The 27189-nt window shown below is 46.9% G+C and overlaps 1 protein-coding gene across 1 annotated transcript in view; it reads left to right on the top strand.

Annotated features, from left to right (window-relative positions):
- The window catches only part of NECAB2 (N-terminal EF-hand calcium binding protein 2), an 85374-nt gene that overhangs the window by 17960 nt on the left and 40225 nt on the right, over nucleotides 1-27189 (top strand). Inside the window, exon 3 of the mRNA XM_059825028.1 lies at nucleotides 23358-23466. Coding sequence (XP_059681011.1) covers nucleotides 23358-23466 — 109 coding nt within the window. The remainder of the gene's footprint in view (nucleotides 1-23357; nucleotides 23467-27189) is intronic.

Genomic DNA, 27189 nt, shown 5'->3' with positions numbered 1-27189 from the left:
AAGTGAGAATATTTATAATTCTTGCGTAACAATAACAGTATTAGCAGCCACCCACATATATAAGTGGAAAAATGCAGGGATGAATCAGGTTTTCTAAGTATGGGTAAATCTGGTAGGCTCTTCCATGACCAGACGACCTGTCTAAATGTATTTATCTTGTTTAAAAAAATAAATAAAAAAAGATTTGCATTTAGATAGTCTAGATTTCATGTGACAGTCAAAAAGCACCCTGTAAAACTGTGTAATGACATTTATTTACCAGGAGAAAGGTTGGATCTGTTTTCAGTTATTTGGACTCTTGTATAATTTCCTGGCTCTCTCTATTGTATATTCAGTTATCCTTCCAAGTCCTTGCAAAGTTCACAGCACATGGTTTTGAAGATATGACATCTGTTTAAATCAGGACATGCTGTTCTCAAAATAATAAACAAACCTATCAACCAGATGATGAATTTTGAGACAATGTAGAAATTGTGAAAGGTGGTTGCTGGCCATGCCCTACAGGCTGTCACTAGATGTGTCCGGCCCTTCTGCCCACCCTTTAAATCTGCGAACTTAGTGTACTGAATCAGGGTTTGGTTTTCATCACTGACTGGCTTGAAAGGGCAATTCTCAGCTGCTTGTGCCCTTTCGAGCTGCTTTTTTCTTTCAACAAAGATACAAAGGTATCTGGTGCGCGCTGTGCGCAGCACAAGTGAAGAGCTGAGATTTTTTAGGACTTGCTTTTCTTCTCATGTCTCCTCTCATTAGCAAATGCATGTTAGAACCAAGGTGGGTTTTGGTTGTTTGGGTTTTTTTTATACTTTTTTTTGGCTGGACCACCTTAATTCTGCAAAGTAGACTTTGAATTGAGTGCATAGGGTTAGGACTTGTATCCTCATGTGCTACAGGATTCAGTTATGCTGCAGTCTGACTTTAATCTGGGCCCACATGTGGCTTACCTAGTGCAAGGCTTAAGCCAGACAAAGTTTGAGCTGGGCAAGGTTTGGATCCAGCCCAGAAACTCCCCCATGAACTCAAGCCAATGGTGTAGCCAGCACATGAGCTTTAGGTCCACAACAGAAACATCTGTATCCCGCCTATTTCTGCACAGCATCAATTTATTGCCCATCACTCTCCAAAATTGTTATTCCTGTCCTGTTCCTAAAGCTTTTCCCTGCTAGAAGAGCAGGCTACCAAAACAGAAGGTATCATGAAAGGCTTCATGGATGGCGGGCAACGGAGGCACTGTTGGTCCAAGTGTGACCTGCATGTGTGTGAATGGTGGTGGTTGGGCTTCCCTGCATGGAGGGGGTTATCCACAGCTGGGAAAGTTGCTCTCATTAAACAGAGTGCTTGGCCTTCCATGCAACTGGCTTGCTGACACTTCAGTTGGTATCTGATAGCTCAGATGCCTGACTGATACCCTGCAGAGTGTCCTTTCATCATTATTCAAGGTACAAGTCATTGACCATAGTTGCGGTGTTGGTGGCCATCACCTGTGTCCTTGCCTTTTTGCTGTAAAACCTGCAGCTAGAATATCGAGCCAGACTTAAAGAAAAAATTAAAAAATCAGCATCATCTAATATTTGACCTTCTTGAGGCATGCCAGCCAGCTTGCAGTACTTGCTGCCTTGTGATTAAAGCATATTTGCATGTTGGTCCACCCTGGGGCTGTCCTGGCAGCTCCTGGCTGCCCTCTCTGCCCAGCACCTTCCCTTCTCATGGCTGCCGAGCCTTTCTCTCCACTCTGTCTCAAAAATTCAGGTGCTGAACAAAACCCATGGTAAAAGTCAGTAACTGCTGTAACTTTCAAGGCTTCCTGACTTTTCTGCATTGATGATAAATAGATTTGAACGTCAAAGATGGTCGGATACCTAAACACACGGCCTTTCACACCTTCACCCTTTCTTATTAGGCTACACCTCAGTCCATCAAAAACTCAGATGGTGATGCTGACCTGAAGGGTCGTCTTCCTACAACCGCTGCCTGAGCAGACGTATCAGCCCTGGGGCCGTGCTGACCTCCACTCTCTGCTGGACCTCTCTGGGAGGGCTCAGACGCAGAGGAGCAGGCTAGATCAAAGCTTTTGCATTGGAAACCACCCACCAGTCTGCCCCAGTGCCTGGATTTCCAGCCTGACCCATCAACCGAGCCTTCTTGCTGCCTGTATTCATTGCTGTTAGAGGTTCAGGGTGGTCTGAGACCTGCCCACACATGAGCATCCTCCTGCGGTTCATCAAACCTCTTGTTCTCAGAAAACATTTCTCCCTGCATTTAGCAAATGCTGATCTGGCAGAGCAAAGAAGCGTCCACGTTTGGGCTCCGACTAATTAATGCAATCGTGTTGCCTTGGGAATTGGGGCAGCGTAGCTGTGTTCAGCATTTAAGGTGGGGTTTTGTGTGTGTGTGATGGAGCCTGAGCGTTTCTATAGGCAATGCTCTTTTTCTGCTGTATCCGTTCTCTCCCTTGGCTCCTCCTTTCAATTCCTTTAATACAGAGAGTCGAAGACTCGAGTGTCCCCGAGAGACGCGGGGAGAGAACATCGAGCAGGGGTTACTTCTTTAGCCTGGCAATCTGTGGCTGAACATTTGATCTGGAGGGCAGTGTTTCCAAACACTGCCGCTTTGCTTTGAAGTGCACCAATTAAGGTTTGATGTACAATGTAACCCAAAGATGATGGGGTTTATTTTCTTCTTCTCTCTGTGGGTTGGGAGATGTGGGTTTTCTTCTGCAAACTTCATTAGAGACTTCAGGCTGGACGGGAGTGAATGATATATATTATGGTGGGTGGTGGATATATATTAGATTTAATGGCCTTCTTGCAAGCTGTGAAGGGTGGGAATAAGGGATTGTGGTTTCCCAAGGAGACTTTGAAAAGCCGCTCGATTGGCCACGAGGCTTTTTAAAGACGTTTCTTTCCGGAGCCAAAGTTGGGAGATTTAATTGGGGGCTGCTCAGCAAGTGTGTCTATGTGGCATGATGACAGCCAGCAAAGGGCACTATGAAACATTTATGGAGCTATTACCTACTTGTGATCCCTATCCAAAAAACATGAGCTTTATTGGTAGTGCCTTGAAAGTGGTGGTTCTTGCGCTGGCTTTTCTGGAGCATGGAGATCACTAGATGCTGCCAGCTGGCCTGGAGAGCTGCGGCTGTCCTGAAGGGCATTTCAGTTGAACTGTTACAGTCATACATTTCCCATGCCGATGGGTCAGTCTTCGTGCAAAGCCGCCCTGCCGTCTCTCCCCGCTGAGTTCACGATACAAGTGCCAAACCTGCTCCAGGCTCCTTGTCCGGTCAGGTGCTGGGGACGTCTCTGTGGTCTGGCTCACCCGCAGCGCTTGCATTAGTGGGTAGCAAATGTCAAAGGGCAGAGAAAGCCAAAAGAGCAGGGCACCCTCAAGAGGTGATAGCCATGAGCGCTTTGTGGGTCTGCTGAGGTTTGGCTACACCAGGCACACCCATACCTGCAGATGGGGACACAAATACCGCAGGTTCAGCAGGGAGAGGGGAGCTTCCCCCACCGCGGTGAAGCCGTGAGCTCGTGGAGATGTCGCTGTGTGCATTGGCCCAACCTTACTGTAATGCCGTGATTCAGTTTCAGGAGAGAAGGATATCTACAGGAAGGTCTCTTCTGCGTGGGAATGGCAGCACGAGGCAAAGGGAAAGCTCCAGCTATAATGGCAAACCAGGGAACTGATGGACATTGAGGGCTTAACACCTACGGCGCTTTTTGGTCTGTGTCATTAGTATCTCACATTGCTGTGTCTGGGAAGCTTTTCAAAGTAGGTCCAGCAAATCAATATTCCTCCTGCTAAATTCTTCATGTTGTTTTTTTGGCAGAGATGAAATTTTAAAGCGCTTGGAAAGGACTTTTGCAACTTGGCTGGCTGTAGTAGTCTGGCAGATTAAATGGGTGCAGCTGACTGCAGGCTTTGGGGACTCAGCTGATGTGGAGCAGTGACCACGGGGCAGAGCTCGGGCGCAGGGAGAAGCTCCCAGGGTGGCCATCCGCATTTTGAGTGTTGGGAGTTGAACCCTACAAAGTGTGGGGCTCCGACTGCTTGCGTAACTCTCTCCTTCGGCAGGCGACCTGCTCATCCCTCACGCAGGACAGCCAGAGCGCTTGCTGCCTTCTTGTGTGTCAAAGCTAGGGGTAGGTCTGGTTTAAGGCTCTTAAATCCTTGTCATATCTAGTTTCACTGCTAGATAATAGTCTGAAGGATCTTAGCTGCTCCTCCCTGCCCGGTATTACCATCCCCGCTGCCCATATGTGTCTCTTAACAGGGGGACGTCATACAGGGCAGCGGAGTCCTCACCAGGCACTGGAGCTGATGGTGCACTCCGCATCTGCCTGCTCTGAAATTTTCCTTGCAATATCTGAGCCCCTTTGCCATAACTGAGCTTAAAAAAGGCTCGGTTTTGTCCTGCTCCCTTGGTGGGAGGGCGTCACCGCTGCAAGTGTTTCCCAAACTGCGTTGAGAGGCACGGGGTGGCTGTGAGACGGTTTTATGCATAGCTTCTCGTTAGCGTTCAGTGAATTTCCCGTGGAAGAAGTTTGGAGAGACGTTCCAGCCTGGATGTTTTACCTTGTTTTTAGCCGGGTTAGTGATGTGGTTTGTGTGCTCCCCATGTATTACGAACGAGTGACAAGATGCAGTGTGGCAAATGGCAATACACACCTGGGTGGAGGTGACCAGCACATACGAACTCCTTAAAATGCCTTTGCCACCACCGCAGGCATCTTGTGTGACCCCCAGCTTGCATTATTTCTCTTGCCACCCCACCTAAATCTCACTTAGGGCTTCCATTGCTACTTCTCTCTCTCAGTAGCAGGACTTCCCTATGTTTGCCTGGGAAGCACAGTCCCGCAGGGGCAGCGGAGCAGATCCTGCGTGGAGGAAAATCACTGCTTTTGCCTCCTGTCCCGGTGATTGCGTGATGTCCTCCACTCTTGGCAGCGTGGGAGCAAGGGGCAGCACCTGGCTCTGGCATCGCTTTTAATTAGGTATCATCTTCTGCAGATCAGCTGTATTTATTGAAGATGGTTTATTATAGCTGTTAAAATTAAATAAGGCAAAAACTGAATCCAGAACAAATACACTGCTGCAAGTAATCCTTGTAATTCGCCAGCAATTTTTGCCAGACAATTGTGAGAAAATATGTTCTGGCAGCCTGTGTTCAGGCAATTGGCCAGGAACAGCTATAAATCATGTGTATCTGTTTCTTCCTATTATCTTTCTCCCCCTTCTAAAATCCATGGGTTACCAGATAATATACGTTGGAGAGAGGGGAATAATTATCTTGCTGACTTGAAGTGGGGAAAGAAACGTCTGAAGCCAAAACAATGATACATCCAGATCTGTAACGCCCAGCAAGGACAATCTGGGGGACAGGAATAGCTAATTTTTTTCCTGGGAGGATGTGTTAGTAAAGAGTGAAAATGGATGTTCATGGACATGAGACGCAGGAGCCCGAGTGTCTTTGGTTTTACGCTTGGTTGTCTGTGCCGTGGGAAGGTAGTGTGTTGCTCTGGAAAAAGCCTGTGGGGCTTTCAGAAAGCTTTACAGGTGAAAATCACTGACAATTAATTTTAGAGTGGAAATTTCTCTTCTGTGAGCCTGCTGCAGCCTCAGGGCAGAGGGGGAGACCTGTCCGTGCTTGGGCCGAGTCCCAGCCGGAGCTCAGCTGCGAGGGAAGATGCTCTGGCCGTGCTCCCGCTGCTGCCCAGCAAAACTTTCAAGGGCTGGTACATGCTGAGCCCGGGTTCAAGAAACGGCTCAGCCCGGGCTTTGGGTTTGGATCTGCGATTGGATCCTGCTGCCAAGCTTCTGCCTTAATTAGATACTGGTATTGAGGCACCCAGCCTGAGACAGCGCAGGCACAAGTGGTTTCAGCCCTCTTCTCATTCAGCGCTTCCTAACCTCAGTCTGTGAAAGGGGACAGATTTTGGGGCGCTGCTATCGGTAACGATCAGAGCGGGTGGCTTTCGGGCGCTTCTGTTGCTGGGCGTGTGAACATGGGATTTCTTTTCCTGAATACATAATGACTGACTCCAGGAGCCCGCAGAGCCTGTGTATTCTTTCGGCGTGTGGTGGTTCCATTACGTGTTGCTCTGCTATGCCGGCACCGAAACACAAGTTTGCACCTGGTCCACTAATAAAAATAAGTATGCTGAGACTTTCTTTCCTTTCCAAAGGATTTTCTGTTCATCATGGAGATGTTACTTTTCCAGCTGGCTGGTTTGTTGGCTTTCAAACACGCCACACTCTGTTAAGCAAGGCTGCTTTTCCTTCCTTGCCTTTGTAGTATCACCAGTTGCTTTCTTTGCTTCCTTAACACCTCCCTCCCCAGCTTCTAAAAAAGGTTGAATTAATATTGGCAAATAGACCAAGATTAACTGAAATCAATGTGTTTACATTATTAGGCTCCTCACAGTATAATATGCTTTTTGCTTTCTTAATCCGTAATAGACACACCCATTAGAGATAAATACCTGATGCTGTTTAGTGGTTTGTTATTCTTAACAGAGGACGGAGGGATTACTTTTGGCTCTGCGGGAGATAAACGGGGCAATCCGCGCTCCTGGCAGGCGAGAGCAGCCCCAGCCCCGCCGTGGCAGCACGCTGCCGGCTTCCTCGGCACCAGCGCCGGCTGCAGATAGCAAAGGTGCAACGCTCACCAACTCCTGCCACTTCCCCGTGGGGTGGGGTAAGAGGAAAGGAAGGACGGAAGAGCAGGAGGGGACCGGGCATGAATTTTAAATGCTTCCGCCAGGGAAAACGGAGCGATGGGAAGGCACAGCTTGCCTGGCCGGGTTTCGAACTAGAGACGGGGAGTAGGGGATGGGGGATGCCCTTCTGTCCCTGGGTCTTCTGGAGTTCAAGCCCTGCTTATACGCAAACACAGCCACGTGCAAAATGGTCTTGTTATACTTTTGTAGCTGGAGTGATAGTGGTATTAATTAATACGCTTGGTATTCATTAGCTGGGGGAAAAAGTCTGCACTATAATTGGAAGTACTTGCTTGCACAAGACTGTAAAACCAAGATAAAATACTTTTATTTTTCAAAGAAAGGAACCAGACTTGTTTCCTCTCCCCTGCATCCTATAATCTAGTTGTTGGAAAACAGCAGAGTTTAGAGCTTGCAAAAGGCATTTCTAAGTCGGAAACTAGAGCGGAAAATGGTTTTGTAGCATTTAACTGGAAGCAGAGTTAACTGAAAAGAAGTTATAAAACTGTACATAGTAAGGACTATTAAGACCACGTCTAACAAGAGCACCGTGCACGGACAAGGTGACAAAATGCTGAGATCCTGGGGAGCCGAGGGGGAAAGGAGAACCGAGCAGTGGGGGATGTTCTTGTGAAGCATCGTCTGCAAATGTGGCTCGAGCAGGAGCCAGACACTTAAAACTTTTCAAAACCAGTTGTTGCTTTCTAAATGAGGAGCCTGACATTTTAAAGGTCAGCAGCCAGGGAGAGGGTCAGCCCTGTTAAGCAAATGCAGTCAGAAACTGTGCTTACTGCCCTGTGGACCCTCACCTCAGGGTGCGGCGTTGCCTGATTGCCTGGGAAGACAATTTCTGTAGAAGTTTCCTAAAAAGACAGATTTGCAATACCCAAATGAGGGAGGATACCTGATATTTTTCCCATTTCTCCTCCCTCTAGGAAAGCTACTGAGGGCAAAGAGAGACCCAATGGGAATTTGAGGGTGGGTTTGGGTAGAGGGAATGGAAGCAGAAGGTGTCTGTTGGCGGGGGGACCTCTCCGCAGACCGAGGCAGTGGCTAACAGCAGAGATACACCCTGCCTTGCCAACAGCCGGGCGCCGCAGGGCAATGTGTCCCACGGTGGCTTTTTGGCATGTCCCTGCCCCATCCCAGCGGGGCGAGCCCCCCGCAGCCGCAGCTTCCCGTGGCTGAAGGCTCGGGCTCTTCAGCGCAAAACCCAGCTGGGGGCTGGCTACAGCCGGAGGAAAGATTAGCTGGGCGAAGAGATCTGCCTTTTTTTAAATATCAAGAACCTTAAACGGTGGGTCGCTGGAGCCACTCGCTTCCTTCCCACGTGCTTTTACTGACAGCCCCGCACTGAACTGAGCAAATGTATTCATACAGCGAGCGACCAAATAACCAAGGCAACATGAAAGAAAGCAGTTTTCTTATATTCATAAATCACTACAGAACAGAACTGGTCCATTGCAGTGTAGCACGAGTAGGGGTTTTTTCCCTCTTACCTCCTGCCTTCTACAATTTTGGTATTCAAGTTTGAAGCCCATAGTATGTGTTTCTTTGCTCTGATACTTGAATGTTGGGACTGCTAAACCTTTGAATTATCAACACGCCCAGCATTTTGATCCTGTTATAAAACAAGAATGAGGATTAAATGTTTCTCACAGCACTGCTATTGCAGCACTTGGCGCAGATACGTACAGGCTGATCTTGCAGTAGGAGCCAAGTTGGTCTGTAGCAACAATGTCCCTTGTTATGTCCTTTTTTTTTTTTTTTATGTAAATAAGACACAAACATTTCAAGCTCACATGAGTACGACGAGGCGAACGGGTCACTAAGGATAGGGGATGGCTCAGAAATCCTGTTAGCTTCACCCATAGCTTTGTGCATTGAACCAGTCTAGAAATCCAGCTTGTGCTAATAGTTTCAAAATGTAAATAGATTTAGTGGGTTTCCTGCAGGCAAAGGAGAGCCTGGAGAGAGCTGTGTTCCTCCGAGGCCATGACGACATTTGTCTGCTTTCTGAAAAGCTTTGCTATGACAGGTTTGGCAGTGACATGTGAGCTGTTGGCGCTGGGAGAGAGAAAACATCTCGAAACCGTTCCTTTGATGATACTCTTAGATGAGCCTTCTCCTGCACCAGAATGCTTATTGCTTCAAATGGGTCCAATCTGCTAATAAATCACCTCCTCCACGCGAGGAGGGTTTGATCTAACATCACAGGAGATATCATCAAGGGCTAAACCTAACATTTTCTATTCCATTAGCTAAAGCTCGTAATGTTGAGTATTTCAGAGAAATACAGCATTCTCTCAAGTGTTTCTATCGCCAAGCCAGGCGACACGACGTGAAGTCTCCGTGTGCAGTGACGCCTGATTTTTCTTTCTTGGTTGCTTGTTTTTCTTCCTCCCCTTGCAAGTTCTGAGCAGAATGGAGCAGGGCTGTGCTTTCCGTCTCAGGGCTCCTCAGCTTTCGGGACAAAAAAGATCGGCAATTTGGATTTCCTATGAGTAGCCTGCATAACATTTCCTGGGATGGTTCTTTTGCGAAGTCTAGAGGCTGTTGGGTTTTGGTTTTGTTTTTTTTTTGTTTAAACTACAAAAGGATTCCAATGATTTTGTTGCCAGAGCTTGGGGGAGGAGAAGAAAGCTCGAACAAGTGTGTTTTATCTGGTAAACTCTTGAGCACCCCAGTGAGTGCTGGAGGCCCTCAGTGCCGCGGTGCTCCTGGGTTAATTTGGTTCTGCTGAAAGCAGAAGGTGCTTCATACCTCATCCTTACGTCAAGCAAGTTGTGTTTCTTGACTTCCATGGCCTGCGCTCCCCTTTTCCTCCTTGTTCAGCACTGTGCACTGGCTTCCCAGCTGCTCGCTCATGCTGGCCTCCAGCGCTTCCCCCTCTGCTCTCCAGCCATCACCTTCATGCTTCTCTTGGCATAAGGCCTTAAAGAGAAAAGAAGGGAAGAGAGCAGCGGTTCCCTGTGCAGAGGCTGCAAACAGTGCTGTGCTGGTGGGTTTGGACATGCTGATCCGAGCAGTGTTGCTGGGTGTTCCGGTGGGTGCATCACTTGAATCCGGGTTAAACCTGGGTGGTGGCTCGGGGAGTTTTGCATTGCAGAGGTCTGCGGAGGGGCTGGCAGCATCTCCCCGCGCTGCCCCTGTGCCATCCCCTTGGGATCCAGTTGATCCCGGGTTATCGGTCATGCCGGGAAAGGCTGCGTGCTGCTGCAGGTTGCATAGCTGCAGTGGATGCTGCTGAGATGGCGTGGAGAAAGTGTGGATTCAGCAAAAGCTAAGTAGCACACGGCATTAAAAATTCACAAAGGCTTCTCTGAAACCCGGTCTCCTGGAGAAGGTTTTAATGAGCTGCAGCAGGGCTGGCTGAGAGAGCAGGGGGACCCTTCCCCAGCGCTGTGGTAGGAAACAGCCCCCGTGCACTGGTCACCCCCATCGGTTTATGCATTTATGGTTCTCAATTTTCAATGAAAAACTGCACCAGAGGGTTTTCCTCTTTTTTTCCCACTCAGGAACTCAGTGAAAACTTAGGTTTGCTGTGGAAAAGTAAAATAAAAATGGAGAGGCTGTTGTCAGTGTTCAGAGGAAAATGTGAGGCTTAAACTGAAACAAAACTTGAAATACTTTGGGTCTGGGATTTTCAGATGTTCCTTTGAAAGCTTTCTTTAAGAAGAGAAGCCAGGTGACCCCATTTTCCCCTGGAAAGAAAAAACAAACTTGCAGGCATTTTTCCAATGGCTTTGTCCTTCAAATACATTTTTTTTCCTCGTCTTAGATTTATCCAAATTAAAGCGGGCCAGGCTGAATCGCAGAGCCCCAGAGTCTGGGGTGCTGGGGACGGGGGCAGAAAGGAGCCGACTGGTAGGTGCTGAGATGAGGGGGTCAGGGCGTGCTTCAAAACAAGGGTCTTGAGTTGGTACGCAACTTGCCCTCAGCCTTTTGTGCCGATACTAACGGGCTTCGGCTGGTTTTGCAATTAAATCTTGAGTGGAGCACATCGAACGGGAGCTTCGGAGATGCTCTGCCTCAGCCTTTCGCAGCGCTGCGCCATGACCTACTTGGTAAAGCAGCGCCCGTTTGGCGTGGGTCGGGGGTAGGGTTTCGGTGTGCAGCTCGATGCTGCGGTGGCTCTTGTTCTTATCTTATTCATCATTTGTTTAAATTTATATTCTGTCATTGGTACCTTATTCTCTGTTCTCTACAACATGGGGCATTGGGGAAAACAGCAAAATATCCCTTAAAACCAAAAAGGCTGATAAGAGTCCTGGGGTTTTTTTAACCTACTTTTGAAACGAACAACTCTAAAAAATAAACAGAAAAGATACTAATGCTGCGGTTTTGTTAAAAGCTAGTTGCAGAAGTATGTGATTAAAGATGTGCTTGCTTAATTCACTGGAGCAGAAAAACGTATTTGGCGTTTTTTTCTTTGCAATCGTTTCAGAGCAGATGCACCTTCCCTGCAGGACTGCTCTGCTTCTGTGCTGCTCAGCTGGATTGCTGAAGCAAACGGATGAAAGGAGCGTGGAAAAGATCTGCATTGTTTGCTTTAGAGACATTAAATATCTCTGACAGGGCTGAGACACCCATCCTGCCCTGGACAAATAGCTGGAGACACTGAACATAGGGCTTACATTTTTTACTGTGAAAAGAAATGAGAAATACAGAAGCTTATTAAGTGGGAGCATAAAATTAAGAGCAACTGTGCTGGATTCAGCCAGGCTTCGCTTGGCTGCTCTCCCCGTGCAACCCGCGGGGAGCCGGGATGGGCTCCCGCAGGAGCATCCCGCGGGGAGGAACTGCTCTGGCTCTTGTTTATGCCGAGTCCTGAAGCAAAGATTACCCCCCAAAAAAGAAGTTTGTGGAGGAGATTTGGCTGTTGGCAAAGGAGTTTCTCACAGAGGAACTGTCGAACATGAGCAGTAGTTTAGTTCAGAGCCTGAAACTTCTCCCACGGGAATTTGGAGACCTCTGAGTTTTGAGAAACGAAATGCTCGTGTTGCAGGAGATCAGCATTGTAGGCGTACGCCTGGACTTCACAGTCCAGGGGTTAAGACAAGGAAGCAAGTTATTAATTATGCAGGTTCTGATTTGCCATTCAGATAACTTCTCTCCTGGCACAAGGTCCCGAATGTCCTATATGCTGCAAATGACAACGCAGTAGGGTAACTTCTTCTGCCCTCTGAGAATGCAAATGAGGTATCTGCTTTTCGAGTTAGTTTAATTTGCTGTCTTCATCTCTGCGCAGCTTGTTAGCTGAATGGAAAACTGTTGATGCTGCCAATGCAATCTGGATATTGTTTCACGGGACTGCAGAAAGTGATGAGTTTGTAGCTCTCTAATCCGTAGTAATTTGCTGCTAATTTGTCAACAGTCAACAACTCCAGTAGCTACCGCACTGAAACAGCCACGATGCCACTGCCTTCCTCGTACCAGTGGCAGTAAAAGGTTATTTGTAGCAGTGCTTTTCATCCGCTGCGAGTGTTTTACTAAGCGCAGAATAATGCTTTTTTTAGAAGGGGCAAACAAAGTCATGGCGTAACTGTTGCCAGTGAGAGAAACCAGGTGAGGTTTCAGACCTGCCCGTGGCTGGGTGGCTCATTCCAGACATGGGGAGACCCCTCCATCCCACGGGAACCCCATGCAGCCGTTGCACCCGTGGACTGGTTCTGGCTTGTATACTAAATCCGTTGGTTCGGTTAAAATGCAACTTCTGCTGTCATAGATCAGGAAATCAAATAAAATGTTGTAGTTGCATTCATAGCATATTTTTTTAACTGTCTTAGCACTCTGCTTCCCCGGGAAGGGCAGCAGCTGAAACGGCGCCCGTGGCTGTCCTTGGGAGAGGCCAGCGCCGCGGTACGGCAGCAGCCATCCCTGCTGAGCAGCTCGCGAGGGAGCTGGCAGCAGCACCGGCTCTGCTGTCGAAACCACGCTGCATCCAGATTGAGTGCGGTGCTGCAATCCCCGCCGAGGGCAGCCTAAACCCCAGGGAGGTCCTCTCCCCTCCTCGCCCTGCCCACTCCCCCACCGCACTTTTGAGAGGCAACACCGTGCATTTTCATAAATTTCTCCTCTTCTGCTCAAACGCTTGCCTCTTCCTTTTTTTGAAGCCAAGTGCTGGGTGTAATGAGCTGAAAACAGTGCAAACCCTACCCTGGCCCTCTGAAATATTCGTCTGCAGCTTAGAGAAGAAAAGCAAATGAGAACGGCCGGTTAATGAGGAGCAGAGGGGGATAAGGGCTGTTCGGTGCCTGTTTCTGAGCTTTCCAAGAAATCTGGATTTAATAGGCTGTTGCAGACCTGGGGTGTACTGGACTTGGCAGTGTTGGCCTCTGCTTCGGGTTGGTTGAAACTTCCCGATACATCATCCCAGGTTCACTTTTTCTGATGTTTCTGCCAAAGTTTAATGATCAACTTTGAAAACTTCTGTGCTGGCAGTCTGCCGGGAGCTGATCATTCCCAAATGTTTCAGCTAACGCCTTCCCAGCTGGGGCACGGCGCAAAATTACATACGTCACCTTTCTAAATCTGTTTTCTGAGTTCATAGAATCACAGAATCACTAAGGTTGGAAAAGTCCTGTAAGACCATCAAGTCCAACCATCAACCCAACACCACCATGCCCACTAAACCATGTCCCGCAGTGCCATGTCCACACAGAATCACAGAATCACTATGGTTAGAAAAGACCTGTAAGACCATCAAGTCCAACCACCAACCCAACCCCACCATGCCCACTAAACCATGTCCCGCAGTGCCACGTCCACACGTTCTGTCCCAGCCAGAAGCAGGGACATTAATTTGGCAGAGGAGGTCAGTATGATGCCAAGATCTTCCTTTCTTGCTCTTCCAGTGAAATAACACCTGAATTTGGACAATATCGTAGTCTTAGAGAAATGGCTATGTACACACTTGCTGGGCAAGCTCGCTGCAGGTCCGCAGCCCCATAGGCTGACCTCTGCTATCGTCTGCTCTGCTGCGAGTGCAGTAAACATGGTCCGTGCCCCTCCCTCACGAGAGGGCTGCCTGTTTTGCTGCTCTTTTGGGAGTGAGAGGGCCCTGTACAGACTGCGATGTGTTTTAGGAACGTGTGAGGAGTTACTGTCAGTAAGCGATGGTGTTTCCCCATGTGATTTGACTTAAAATGAAGAACCTGCTATGTAAAATTTTCTCCCTTCTCTCTTTCCTCTTCACCCTGGTCTTTGGCAAAGCATGCATGTGCTGCAGCTGCCTAAGGACGCTGAAGGCGGGGTGAGCTCCGTGGCCCAGATTTGCTGCTGGTCTCAATGCACAGAGCTGTGGGGGTCCTCAGCTGTGAGCTGTTCCCGAAATCCAGTGGGATACAGAGTACATCCAACAGCTGCACCAGAGCTGCTGTGCCCACGCTGTGGCTGCTCCAGCAATTTCCCGAGATGATCAGTCATACTCTCCAGGTCTGACTGGGTGCGGGAGGGAGGTGTAACTCCAGGGTCTGCTTTTCAGCAAAGTGGAGCTTTTGGTTGCCCTCTCAGAGATGGAAATGAAGTGATCTTCTGATAAGCTCCAGAACTGACATTTTGACTTGTCCCGGCAGAGAAACCCCGGGTTCCCTCTTTGCTGCTGAACACAGCAGGAGGTCAGGCACTGGTGTATGTATGTGATCTGTCCTCAGCCACCCTGGAGAGAAGGGACTCTGCAATATGTTCCCCATGGTAGGTTCTCAGCGGCTTTTTGTTCAGATAAGGCAGAGTTAACCTGGAGTCCAGGAATGCGTGAGCTCCCTTAGGCTCAGTCTCATTGTTGTAGGAGACCTGAAGGAGAGCACTCCGAGTCCTGTCACCGTTTTTTTGTCTCTGCCCATCACACTGAGCTTCCTGCCTTTCAGCATATCCGATGTGATGCATCTGGAGGAGGACCATGGCATGGCAGGAGTAAGAGCCTTGCAACAGCCTGAAACCATGTGTAGCTTTTGATGTGCGTGGGGGGAATTGCAAAAAAGTCTCCCAAATAAACCCACTTCTCTGCTTTGATGGTGGCAGAGCTCAGTAGCAGATTTAAATATCTCTCTGTGATTCCCAGGCCACCTCTACTGTGCATGCAAAGAAATACTTAACCTTGCAGGGAGTAACGCATAACACTGTGGTTGCTGATGCATAGAAATGAGCTATTTGTTGCATATGAAATAGCAGCTGTACTATTTAATATTTTAATATACGTTTCCAAATATCAGGTTTTCTCCCACTATTTATTTTGGTGTATTTTTCATGGTTTGTAGTACTTCCCATGCAGAATAGTTGTTTTTAGGTCACTGTATAGGAGGCAGGTTCTGTTCTCTTTTAGCAAGGTCTCCTTGGGAGAATTTTGCCTTAAATGGAAGGAGGAAGTTTTGAAGTCAGGATTTACAGCTTTGGGATCGCTGGAGCATGGAGTGGTCTCATGTTAACAACAAGCTGCGCTGCCTTTGTGTTTTATTTCCCCTTTAGATCAAAAGTTTAGAGAGGTGGTCAGTAGCTTGTGTGGTTTGACTGGAGGTTTGGTAGTGGAGAGCTTGCTGGTGTTCTTGAAATGCAGTGTTTCAGGAGGGTGACTAAAGAAGGGGTCTGCAATAAGGCTGCCTGGGCAATAAACAGAAATTTTGGAGATCAAGTGGTAGGGATCAAAGGTTGATGATGTTTCAGCCACTTCTCTCCATACAATCCCCTCTAAAACAGAAATCCTAGTTTTGTACAACTGTATCTACAACGTCATTGCATGTTTCATCCAAGAGTTCAAAAAGGAAAAGAAGGTGGGAAGCGTGGGGAGGGAAGGTGCTGATGGTACATTAATGGAGAAGGAACACAGCGTTCGGGATGACAGAGAAAGATGGGGCTGAGTGATGATGGAGAGAGCAAAGCAGATGTTTGGTTACGTGGAGAATCAAAGCCTTTGGGAGAGAGAATTGGGCTCTTTGGGTCAGGAGGCTGCAAGCTCCATGCAGGAATCTGCTGCTTTGCCATGGTGGCTTGTGCTTGTGCAACTCGCAGGGGAAACAGTTTGAAGGGGCAAATAAATCAAAGGTGCTAAAAGGCTACGGTTATTCAAAGCCAGTCAGCCATTTAATAGCACCCAATATAAAGGAGACAGGCTGAGGCCAACTAAGATGAAAAATAACGGAGAGGCAGTGGCAGTTGTATGTCTGGAGCTAAGCTGGGTCTGCTGATGGCTGCAACAGCTTGGGAACGGAGATCTCCTGATGGGGGAGAGTGAAGAAAGGGGGGAGAAGGTATGTCCCCAATCTCTATGCATTTATTTATTTATTATATGCAATGTTTTTGTGGTATTTAGTGCAGAGGAGCCCTGAGGTCTCCTGTGTGCTACCACACTGACCAGTAAATACCCTTGGTGCACGTCCATTTGGGCTGCCTCCCCTCCAGCCCCTCTTGGCTGCCCAGGCTGGAGCCCAAAGGCAGGCATGGAGAGTTCAGGTATTGCCTCTTCATGTGAACTATTTTCCAGCAGGTCACTTACTGCGAGCTACGGTTTCTTTTCGCAAAAGTTTTCCCACTAATCTGTCCTGAGCAGGCTGCCCAGGGAGGTGGTGGAGTTACTATCACTGGAGGTGTTCAAGGAACGTGTGGACATGGCACTGCGGGACATGGTTTAGTGGGCATGGTGGGGTTGGGTTGGTGGTTGGACTTGATGGTCTTACAGGTCTTTTCCAACCTTAGTGATTCTGTGATTCTGTGAACATGTTCATGTACAAAGTGTGCTGGGGGCCAGATCACCTGCGGTTTTCATAAATGATTACAGAGCAGCAGCATGTGGAGGGGCTGACGCAGTATTTTCTTGTGCCGCTCTAGTTGTGAAAAAAATGTATTGAAATCAGCAGTTGACATTCATTTTCTTTTTAAATTGCAAGAAACAAAATCTAATTAGTGAGAGGAAGACTGAAAGAGGTTACCTCCTGTTTTCCATAGGAACATGGTGGATTAAGAAAGCTTTGTGGACTACCGGACTATTTCTAACTGTTTGGGTAGGGTTTGTTATAACCCCTATTAAGCAGCAATTGCATTGAACCTGGCTAGGCTATTGGCACCCTGGGGAAGTCCGATCCCAGCATTTAATTTGTAAAGAACTGGGACTTTCTTTGGAAGACATTCCTAAATAGCTGTGATAAAACATCCAAAGTCAATATATTGGGTGAGTGCAGAAAAAAAAATATTTAAATCAGCTCATCACAGCAGGGTGAGGGTTATCTGAGAAACTGAAAACAAGTAGAGTCTTCACAAAAGACAGTGGCAGAAAACGTGCTATATCACTCCTGCATGTCTCCCTGCCTACCGGCCTACATTTGATATCTATCTATAGCTACTATTAAAAATCATTTCAAAATTACTTCTAATTCTAGGATGACAAAAGGCTTGATTTGATGATAAAAGCTGAGCATCTTGGGGAAAATTCTGGCATGTTAATGGACATTGCTGGATGCCCAGGCTATTTCTGGTGAGAATGAGGTGCAGGTTTCTGACTACAGCGGAAATCCCCACTTTTCCCCAGGCCAAGTCCTACAGGGAAGATTGCCAGCCATCGTCTGCTTGGTACATGCATACTCATCATCCTAGGCAAGAACCAGGCTTTAAGTCAGTCTTCAATATCTTACGCTGACTGATGTGGTCATTTTGAAACGAAAGTCACTTTTCCCCCTTTTTAAATGGAAATAAAAAGGTTAACCCTGGCACAAAAAGGAGCCTCAGTCCTGCTATATCAATGCCCGTGAAGGATTTTGAATACGCACCAGTTCCAGTCGTACCACAAAACTGCATCTGCTGCTGCAGAGCAGAAAGAAAAAGACCAAAATTGACTTAACATTTTTTTTTTATGAACTCTGGGCTTTGGTACAGAGAGAAGTACATTCAAATTACTGAAGAAGAGCTGATCTTTATTACTGGGGTAAATGACTAGGGAGGGGTATTGGCTGACTTCTTAAGAGATGTTCTTTCATTTGCTATGTGAAGCTTATGTCTCTATAAGGCCTCGTCTGAGCACAGGAAGGAAAGATGTCCCAGGAAGATAAAAAATCCCAAAGGTTTGTGTTAACACAAGGCAAAAAAAAAATGGTGATGCTGAAAGTAGAGCTGCATGTGGCATTTGCCGCTGGGCTCTGCCGCACGCGTGCAGCCTGCCCCGGAGCGAGGAGCGCTGTGGGTTATGCTCGTGAGAGCTGTGTGGGGTCACTGGCAGAAGATAGGAGACAACACCTCGAAACTGTGCCAATGGCAAGAAGAAAAGCATTTACCAAGTGTTTTCCAATGAGTTGAGTAAGCAAAACCACAGCTCCTGAAGTTCAATCCCTAGCTTTGTCTGGATGGGAAACTGTGGCTTCTTCTGTGCCAGCGTTTGCGTTCCCATGCCAGTATCGACCAGCCGGTCCCATCAGCAATCCCAGCACTAGGAAACGCACAGGAGTGTTTCGAACAGAGATTATCAGCTGTGATGGAAACATCAATCTGTCTCTCAAGTTATCTGTGCGGATCACTTGGTGTGGTACCAACCCTTGTGAAAACGTCTGGGCTGAGCGTTAGTTACTCTTCAAAAAAAAAGGTGATTTTGTAGTCATTCCTTAAATTCCTGTCACGAGAAAATTACTATAATTGTAGTAGTTTCCTTTCAACGATGTGTGTTACGTCTCATTAGCAAAGTCGTTTGCTCAGGACAGTCTCTAGGTAAAAATAAATGGTCTAAAAAAACTCACACTGAGTTCTGCTGAAAATGGCAGATGAAATGGCTTTCTCCAGGCTTTCCCCTCTTCAGTACAACTTCCCCTTGCAGCCGATTCTCGGGGTGCAGTTCCTGGTACCTCCAGGTGTATCTGTGTTACAGTCGGAGCCATGGCACAGGGAAACGGGGTAATAAGGGATGGACCGCCTGCCCAGGACATCCCCGTCCGTGCAGTCCCACTGCAGAAATCCCCAAATGGGTCCAGCTGCCTGAACATGGAGAACATCCAGCTTTCCAGGCGGGTTTTGCAGCTTAAAAACTCTGTTAAAAGGGATATTTTGAGGTCTCACATTTAGCGTCCGATTTGCATCTTTCAGATCCATCACAGATCAGATCCATGGACCTGGAGGTAGTTTTCCCTGACAGCCCAGGACTGAAATCCAGCTTCATTTAAATGAATAAAGCTGCTCCTGCTGACTTCCAAGGGGACTGGATGAAGGGTCCAGGGTAGAAGCCAGTCCTTATTCTCGCTGGCTCGTGTATCTGCACACACACATTCCCACAGAAGAAAAAAAAATGCAGTTGTCATTTTTATTCACAGGCCATGGTAAAATCCAATTTGCTTACCCGTAGCTCTGCTGGCGCTTGCATGCTAAGTGGGCCTTAAGGCATTTTAGAACTCATAGAGTAATAAAAATAAATAATGAAAGATATTCATAGTATAGCTAGAAAATATATGAGCAGTCTCAACCTGATGTAATTGAAAATGGATTTAGCAAATTCAGGCTCAGAAGAGTGACCTTATTTCATACATGCTTTAAGCTATTTGTATCGCCGAGTGAATTTCCAAAAACGCAGCCATCAGATTTTCTATATTTTGAACGATTTATGATCTTAGTTTGGTTTTTTCCCCTGCTGCGTTAGTGGGTGAGAACAGCCTGATTGTGCGAGTTAGAAGGTGTAAAAGCCACCTCTAGACCCCTCAGATTTTGACGATGGCAAATGGAGCAATAATAAAATCCCAGTTGGGGCTTTCTGATGTTCTCCGTTATATCCTTCTCTCTTCTGTTAGTTGTAACTTTGATAACTGTGTCTGGCCGCTGATTTGCTTTGGTCTTTGCTTGTGATTGAATTATTTTGGAAAGCTAGAATAAAATGAAGATTACTCTCTTGGGAAAAAGGTGATGGCAGAATAGCTGTGGCCTGATTATCTCTTTCCTCAGCCGATCAGTGCCAATGATTTCAAGTTGGTGGCATTTGTCCTTGCTGCCAGCTTAGGTGTTGTCTTCAAGTACTGGGTTTAAAGGGGAAGGGGGGGAGTAGGTGGAAGAAGGTTGTCTGCCTTCAATGTGCTCAGCCAGATGAAAGTCACAAAGAATTCTCTAGATGTTAAAACTGATGGACGCTTGATTTTGTTAGTGGGATCTGGTGTGGAATCTCAATTTTTCTGTTATCCTTCCTCTCAAAAGTAGCTACCTAGGGCTGAAGTGTCCGCAGACACTTGGGCACGGGTGAGGTCGAACAGTACGATTGACGCTGCCGCTCAGGTACGATGCCTGGCAGTTCATTTGGAGAATTTGTATCTCTTGCACGCAGGAGCTTTCAGCAAAAAGCAGGTTTCTGGAAGTCTTATCCGCTCTTTGGCGAGCACAGACACTTCTGCTTTCAGAAAAAGCTTGCTTTTCTGTGTCTTTCCTGATAAGGCTGCTCCTGGAGCACAGCATCTCCATCAGCTCTTATCAGAGCACCCACCGGCGGGGGGACCTGGGGTCGGTAATGTTATGGTCAATCCTCCTTGCCCAGGATTTTCTACCAGTTTAATTTTAACTGCCAAATCCCAGCCCGGGCTGCTTCCTCTTATCGCCCGAGTTCCCCGAAGGCTTCCTTGCCTGCTGGGCTCCAGCAACCTGCGGCTTTCAGGCTCTTTCACAATTATAGATATGCAGCTCAAGGATTATCTTGTTACTCTGGAAGGCTTTTGCTTTGTGTGTTTGCAGACAAGTATTCCAACTTGAGTTAAATAACGATCAGCTTTAAGCTGACTGGTACTTTGTGGTGTTATCTGTTGGGGGATGAAAGTCTCGAGCACTGTTTACGAGTAAAATTTGTACTTTTATCCAAATTCCTGCCAACCAGTTCTGTGGGGTCTCCAAACAACAAAAATGAAATAAAATTCACTGTCACCTCCTCCTTCTCCTAGATCCTTCACCCATCCTGTATTACTTTGTGCTGTTAAATGCCAAAAAAATTTTGGCACGTATTGGTACCTGCCTCTCTGTTCTCACCTGCGATTCTGGAGGCTGCGAGATAGCAGTCAGAGCAGTATTTTGGCACAGATTTTAAGCACTGACGTTTCGGAGGCTGCTGCAGAAATGCAGCCTGGCATGCCTTACTCAAAAAAAAAATCGAGCAAGAATAAAATGAAAGAGACAAGCTGTAAGATATAAACTAGGTAAAGGAAAAAGACTTTTTTCTTAAACTTTGAGAGAAACACCTTTGTGGCTTTTGGAGGTGAGTGAACAGTGAATTTGGATTAAAGTACTTTACTGAAAAAATAACCTAATTGTACAATTTCTCTTTCCCAGTAAGCTGATTTATGTGACTTCCCTGGGAATTTAATTCTGCCTGCTCTCTCTGTGGAAGGACAATTTCGAGGTGAACAAGCGCTGATTTAAGGTTTGCAGGAATTGTACCCTAGATAAAGAACTGTTTCACCCTCGTGGGATAGAAATGCCGTTATCCTTTTGATCTTGATTCTTGAAGACATATCTTCATTGCCAGTCAGGATCAGAAGAAACCAAACCTTGATCTTGGCTAGGATACTGCATAAATAGGAGCACTGTGGGGGGAGCTTCTCATCCAGCTGTGCAATAGGCAGAGGTGGAGATGGACGGTGTGGATGGGGCTCTTGCTCTGGGCACAGTCGTTTATCTGCTTGAGCTAGAGTGTCACCACTGGGTCAGCCTCCAGTGACACTGGTGGGATGCTTCAAGCAATAGGTACTTGTTGAAGTATTTTTCCCGCCAGATGCTTTGGTTTTCTGTAATCAGAAACAGAGAGCAAATCTGGGAGCCATCCTCTGAGCCGTGCATTGGCATTCTGCACCCTGCCTGCTGCAAAGAGGTCACGCTTTGGGGAAGGAACGCAGAAAAACAATATAGGCAGCTGGGCACTCTCTGTAGCCATTGTGGTGCTCTGAAAATGATAGCCTTTTCACCCAGTGTGGCTGTAGATTTTGTTCTCCTGCTGTGTTCCTTTTGTAATTGCCAATTAAATAACTATCTTGGACTCAATTTATCTCTGGTCTAAATTTGTCTGTGTCAGGCAAGGGAAACTGGGTTAGCATTTGGCAATGCAGGTATGTTTTAGGAGCAGCAGACTTACTTACTTTGGGGAAGAAATATTGATGTGTATGTGGTAAGTTGGCTAATTTTGTCCTCTAGCATCATTTCCTGAAAGAGAAGCAACAGGGTTTATAATTGATTTGATTAAATAATAAATGATACATTCTCCTACTGCAAATTAGGCAGCATTTCCAGCCTATGAATCTTCTGTGGGTATGAATGGAAAGACTTGAAATAGTACGTGAATGGGGATAGTTATTCCCCCCTAGACACTGCTGCACACCAGAGCAGCGTCAGCAGCTCCAACAAGAAACTCGAGGTAAATTGAAGTTTCTTTAAAGTTTCTTTTGTCTCTCTCCCGTTGCTTTATTGCTGAACTTCATAGGAGCTTTCTCCAGACCTTCTCACTTCCAGCTGTGGTTTTAAAGATGTGCTGTGCCCATCCACAGCACACAGTGGAAAGCTCCAGATTTAACAGTTAGGCGTAAGCCTTTGTCACTTTATCAGCAGCAGTTGCAAAGGAGTCCTCCTTATATACCCTTGTACATGGATTTGACAATTTTTTTTCTTTGTTGGTCATATAAGTAGGCTGTGGTAAGCCTAGTATTAAATTAACACTGGGGCCAATATATAAAATATATAAAATAATATGCAAATATTAATATGGCCAGATTTTTCAAATCTGAATGTTATTTTTCAATCTCTGAGTTGAGACCAGAGATACGTTCCTCCAAGCACTGACTATCTGCAGGGCCTCTTCGTACAGCTGGAGATGAGGCTGCTGAAGTGCCTGGGCACTTCTGGCCAGAGCCGGTATCAGAATCAACGTTCAAGGATGAGCTTGGAGCTTCCTGCTGAAATTACAGCAAGTTCCTCTCTAGGTGCCCAGGAGAACATGATTAAACCTCTGTCTTGTGACTCCTTCGCGTGCTGGTAGGTTTGCCAAAAGGCACCCAGCAAGCTGCAGCCCGTATGGCCGGGCAGATGGATTTTGTGCGTCATCAGGTCCCTTTAGAAGTAAAGGCACAACATTAAGGTGACACAGTCCTCCTGTGTTTAAACAGTTGACAAATGAAGCAAGATGTGCCTTGTTATGCTTGGTAGCTGCTATTTTGCGTTTCTGTCCAGACCTGGGAGATGCACTGTGTTGGAGAAGATGCAGTGGGGTGGAGATGTCAAAAGATGCTGCTGGGTCTGTCGTTAATTCCAGCCCTGGATCTTCTCCTATCTATTATATGTCCCTTAACGAGCATCCTGCATCATTTGAACATACGGTAGACAAAACTCTCCATAATTTCTTAAATGTAATTCAGTTTTAGGACGAAGCTTGCAGGCTTTTCCTCTTTAGGCTTGAGTCATGCTTTGGGTTAATAGCCCAATTAGCTGCTAACGGCCAACGCATCCATACGAAGGGGTAATGAAGCTTCACCTGGCTCCGGTGCTGCCAGGTCCCACCCTGTGGCCAGTGAGCTCTGCATTGATGAGGGCCAGTTCTGCAGAAGCACTTGGAGATAATTTTTGGTCTGAATCTTTAAATCTGAACATAACTCTGGATTTTCAGTCGTTGTGCTCCTCGCTTTGCCCGTTCCCTAACAGTGGCTGTGTTGCTGTTTGCAGATGACGGGAAGCTGTCCCTGGAGGAGTTCCAGGCCTTTTTTTCTGATGGGACACTCAACGAGGAAGAACTTGAGAAGCTCTTTCATACCATTGACTCGGACAACACCAAGTAAGTTCTCCGTGCTGATACCCCCTTGTTTCACAGAGCCTTTGGACCACGGCGTTAATGTGCAGCGCTGCTCCGGAGAGCTAAGCACCACAGAGGCTGCAGGGGTGCAACTTGCTTTGCAAAACTTTGTAAAATCTCCATTTCTGCTTGGTTTGCGTCTCATTGTGATGGCCACTATGACTTCTTTTGTCTTGGTGGTGTTTTCAGGCCATTTTCTTTAGTGCAACCTGATCTTTACAGCATCTAAATGATGCTTAATTTTACCTGTGAGGGCATTTAAATGGCTCTTCAGCTTTTCTACTGTATCTAAAAGCTTCACTGTGCTATAAAAGGTAATGGTGTGAATCTCTGTAAGCATTGTCTTATCCAGCTGTTTTACACACAACAAACTGGAATGATCTATGGTCTTGTCTCTTTGTGATCTCTCCATATCCCCTGCACTTGGACCATGCCTGCTTTCCCTCCCATCCAAAATACCCCCCGGTGCAGTGATCGCTCTAGCACTTAATAGCAATGAGGCCCCTTCTCTTCGAGGTGAAATTCAGCTGCGCAGAGGTCAGCCCAAGCCCTGCAGCCGCTGTTGCAGATGCTTTTTGCCTCTGCTCTGATCCAAGCAGCCTGATGTGGCTGTAATTCTGTCCGTACAAAGCCCGGGCAAGGCAGCAAGGGCAAGTGGACGGATCCACGAGCAGCACTGCGCTCTCTGCATCGCAGCTGCAGTAGCAGCAGGGAAAAACGATGGCAGAGGGGGGCTCTAGGTGTGCTTTAGTTTTACGTTATGTCAAAGTTGACTCTAAATATGGCACCTGACTGCTCTCACTGGGAATCAAGCTTTTGCAGGCTGAGCCGAGCTATCAAATTCAGGTGACAAACTCATTAGCAACCCCTCTGCCTGCCTTCGTCGTCTCTCCCTCAGTGCCCCCTCTGACTGCCCTTGCCTTTGGCAGGGTCTGAGATGTGTGCGAGCCCCCTGACAAGTGTCTGGCACTGGTGGTGCTCAGGTTTGGCATGAAGCCGTGGGGTCTGCGGGGCCCCGGTGGGAACCCCCCTGCCAGCAGCTGGTGACGGCGCTGGGCACCGGCACAAAGAACACAGCCCGCTGGTGGGTTTTCTCTTTCCAAGAGGAACCCATCTTCAAAAGCCAGAATAGTTTAGGCTGTTTGGAAATACAAATGAAAGCCAGCTTTGAGTCATACTCCAGTGTGACTTTTATTCCTCTAGAGAGACAAAAATCTGCCCAAAAAGCAGATGAAAAGAGAATCCAATTTCAAATGAGAAGTCTTGCAGTAAGTGCTTAGAAAAACAATATTCTGTTTAATCATAAAGCCTTCTGGCAGCAGGTAGATTGAGCCCTGCCCATGTGAGTGGTGCATGCTTTGCCCCCCATCCAAAATATCCCCTGGAAAGCAGTGATTGCTCTAGAGTGCGCTGGCACCAAAGCGGCAGATGTAAAACTCATCAACGCGGTACAGGGGCTGCTGCTGAAGACGTTTCTGACAGCAAAGTAAGTGTGAGTTTTGTCAAAATCCCATCTTTCCAATGCGTGTACTTCCCAAAGTTTATTCTAAGATCAGAAATGCCAAAGGCCAGCTTAGTATATACTATTCACTGAATAATTAATCAAAGGAACTTAAGTGAACGTGTTACTAAAATTAGCTGAGAATGATCTATCCCTTCTAATGGTTCCTCTTTAGATGCTGCCTTATGCTTTGTGGGTCCATTTATTGAGCTCCAGGCCATGCTCCTGGGTGGGCTTTCTATAGGCTCTGGGATGCAGGTGCTCACCTGCCTCTGTTCTGAAATAATTCATAGCATTGCCTGAGTTTATCAACTTTCATCTGGCCTTTGAAATGAACCAGACAGCTGATGTGTGAAGCGGGTTGTAGGTGGGTTAGTGTGTGGATCTTTCTTCCGGCCTTCTTCAAATGGGAAACTGGATTGTAGTCCGTTTTTGCTTGGGGATTGTAGAGAATCTGCAGCTTGCTCCAAGCCTTAGCAAGGGATGTCTTCTAAACTGGACAGAGAGAAAATGTGCCGTTTCTAAAGGTCATGCAACAGTGCTGCCGGCAAGCGCGATCTCTCTGAGCAGCTCCTGAGCGTGGCCAGAGTTCCCACAGTTCAGTAGTGTTTTTCTTTTGCCAAGCTGGCTTGATCCAGTCATCAATGCCCGTTAGGGACCGATACTCACAGAGCGGTGTAGCATCTGCTGTTCTTGGCTGAAAGAAAAAGCAATGAGTTGGTCACCCTTCCAAGTTAAATCCTTGCATGAAATTGGCACTTGCTTATTGATTTGGAAAGCATAGACACCTACAGCAAATTTATCAAGTTGGGGAAAGAAAATATTCCTCGTTTTTTGTCTGCAAGAGCTCTCTCGGTCCTATTTCAGAGCCGGGCTTCCTTCTGCAAAAGTGCTTTTCACTATGAAACAAGTAGTTTGCTTGACTTCAGCCTTGCATCTAGTACGGTCCTTCAAGTTGTGTGCGTGCTCTTCACCTTGCCCTGTCTTTTGCTCTCCGCACAGTAAATCGGCGGGTCTGTGGGAGGTCGGGCAGGAAGGATGCTGCCTCCAGCCTCCAGCATGCCCGAGCACCAGGGTTGCAATTTCGAGCACTGCTGCCAGCGAGCAAGAAGAGTTGGAGTGGAGCTTTCATTTTTCCATTTTACAGGGGAACGTAGGAACAATATTAACTTTATCTTTCCAAAAGGCTGTTTGAATGACAATTATTTGCTATTTGATTGAAGTTTATTCGTTTTTAAAGCCGTTTTTTGATATTCCGTTTTATCTCTGTTTTTCTCATATTGCCCGGCATGTTTGTTTAGTGTGCAAAACAAAGTTTGCTATTGAAATTACATTACAGCTAGAGTAGAAAATGAAGAAAATTATGTTCCTGCTGATTATTAGTAATTGCTGTTAGCAACCAAATTACAAAATGTTGATTCAATTTCCTGGAGTATTTCTCGGAGCTGGGAGCTGCCTTACTGGAGTAGACAAAATGAATGTCTGTACCCGTTTCTTGACTTGCTTTAGTTGGGAAGATGGTGGAAAGGAGAAAAGTTGGGCAGATGAGTGGAAAGATGAGGTTGGTTACGGATGCAGGAGTAGCTGTGCTGCTGCGGGGAGTCAGTCGCGAGGTGCTGTGCTTAGGAGGATGCTGAACTGAAATGAGATACCTCAAAATAGCCCAGGGGCATTAATGAGGCTCCTTCTTTCTTCTTGACTGCCTGGGAAGTGTCTCTAGGAGGTTAATGATCTGGCGTGGTGGGCATGGGCTCTGAACACTCACCTTGGGGTTTTATTACTGAGTATCTCTATAAGAGGACCTGCCATCCATGGCAGGGTGCAAGGACTGTGCTGTAAGTCCCATCGTCACTGGGTATTTCATCTCGCAGCAGGGACGTCCAAAATGCTTCACATATTTCACTCAGTTTTTGGCAAAATTGTATTCATAAGCCTGCTGTTTCTTCAAAATGATGATCAAGTGGCGTTTTTCTCCCCATTGCTCACACTGGCTGCCCTCCTTCCCTCCTCCCCACCGAAGCAGGAGGCAAAAGCAGGACGTTGCCAGGTGGTTTTCCGCTATTGGTTTTAGCTGCTATTTCAGGAGGTTTCAGCAGTGCTTTATGGGGAGCTGCCTGAAGATTAATGGGGAGGTAATGATATGTTACTATTAATATCAATGCTACTGGAATTGCACAAAGTATGTGTATGATATGTACACACAC

Source organism: Gavia stellata, chromosome 15 (genome assembly GCF_030936135.1).
Source record: "Gavia stellata isolate bGavSte3 chromosome 15, bGavSte3.hap2, whole genome shotgun sequence".
NCBI lineage: Eukaryota > Metazoa > Chordata > Aves > Gaviiformes > Gaviidae > Gavia > Gavia stellata.
The sequence above is the reverse complement of the archived record's forward strand: the minus strand, read 5'-3'. Positions and strand labels throughout refer to the sequence as shown.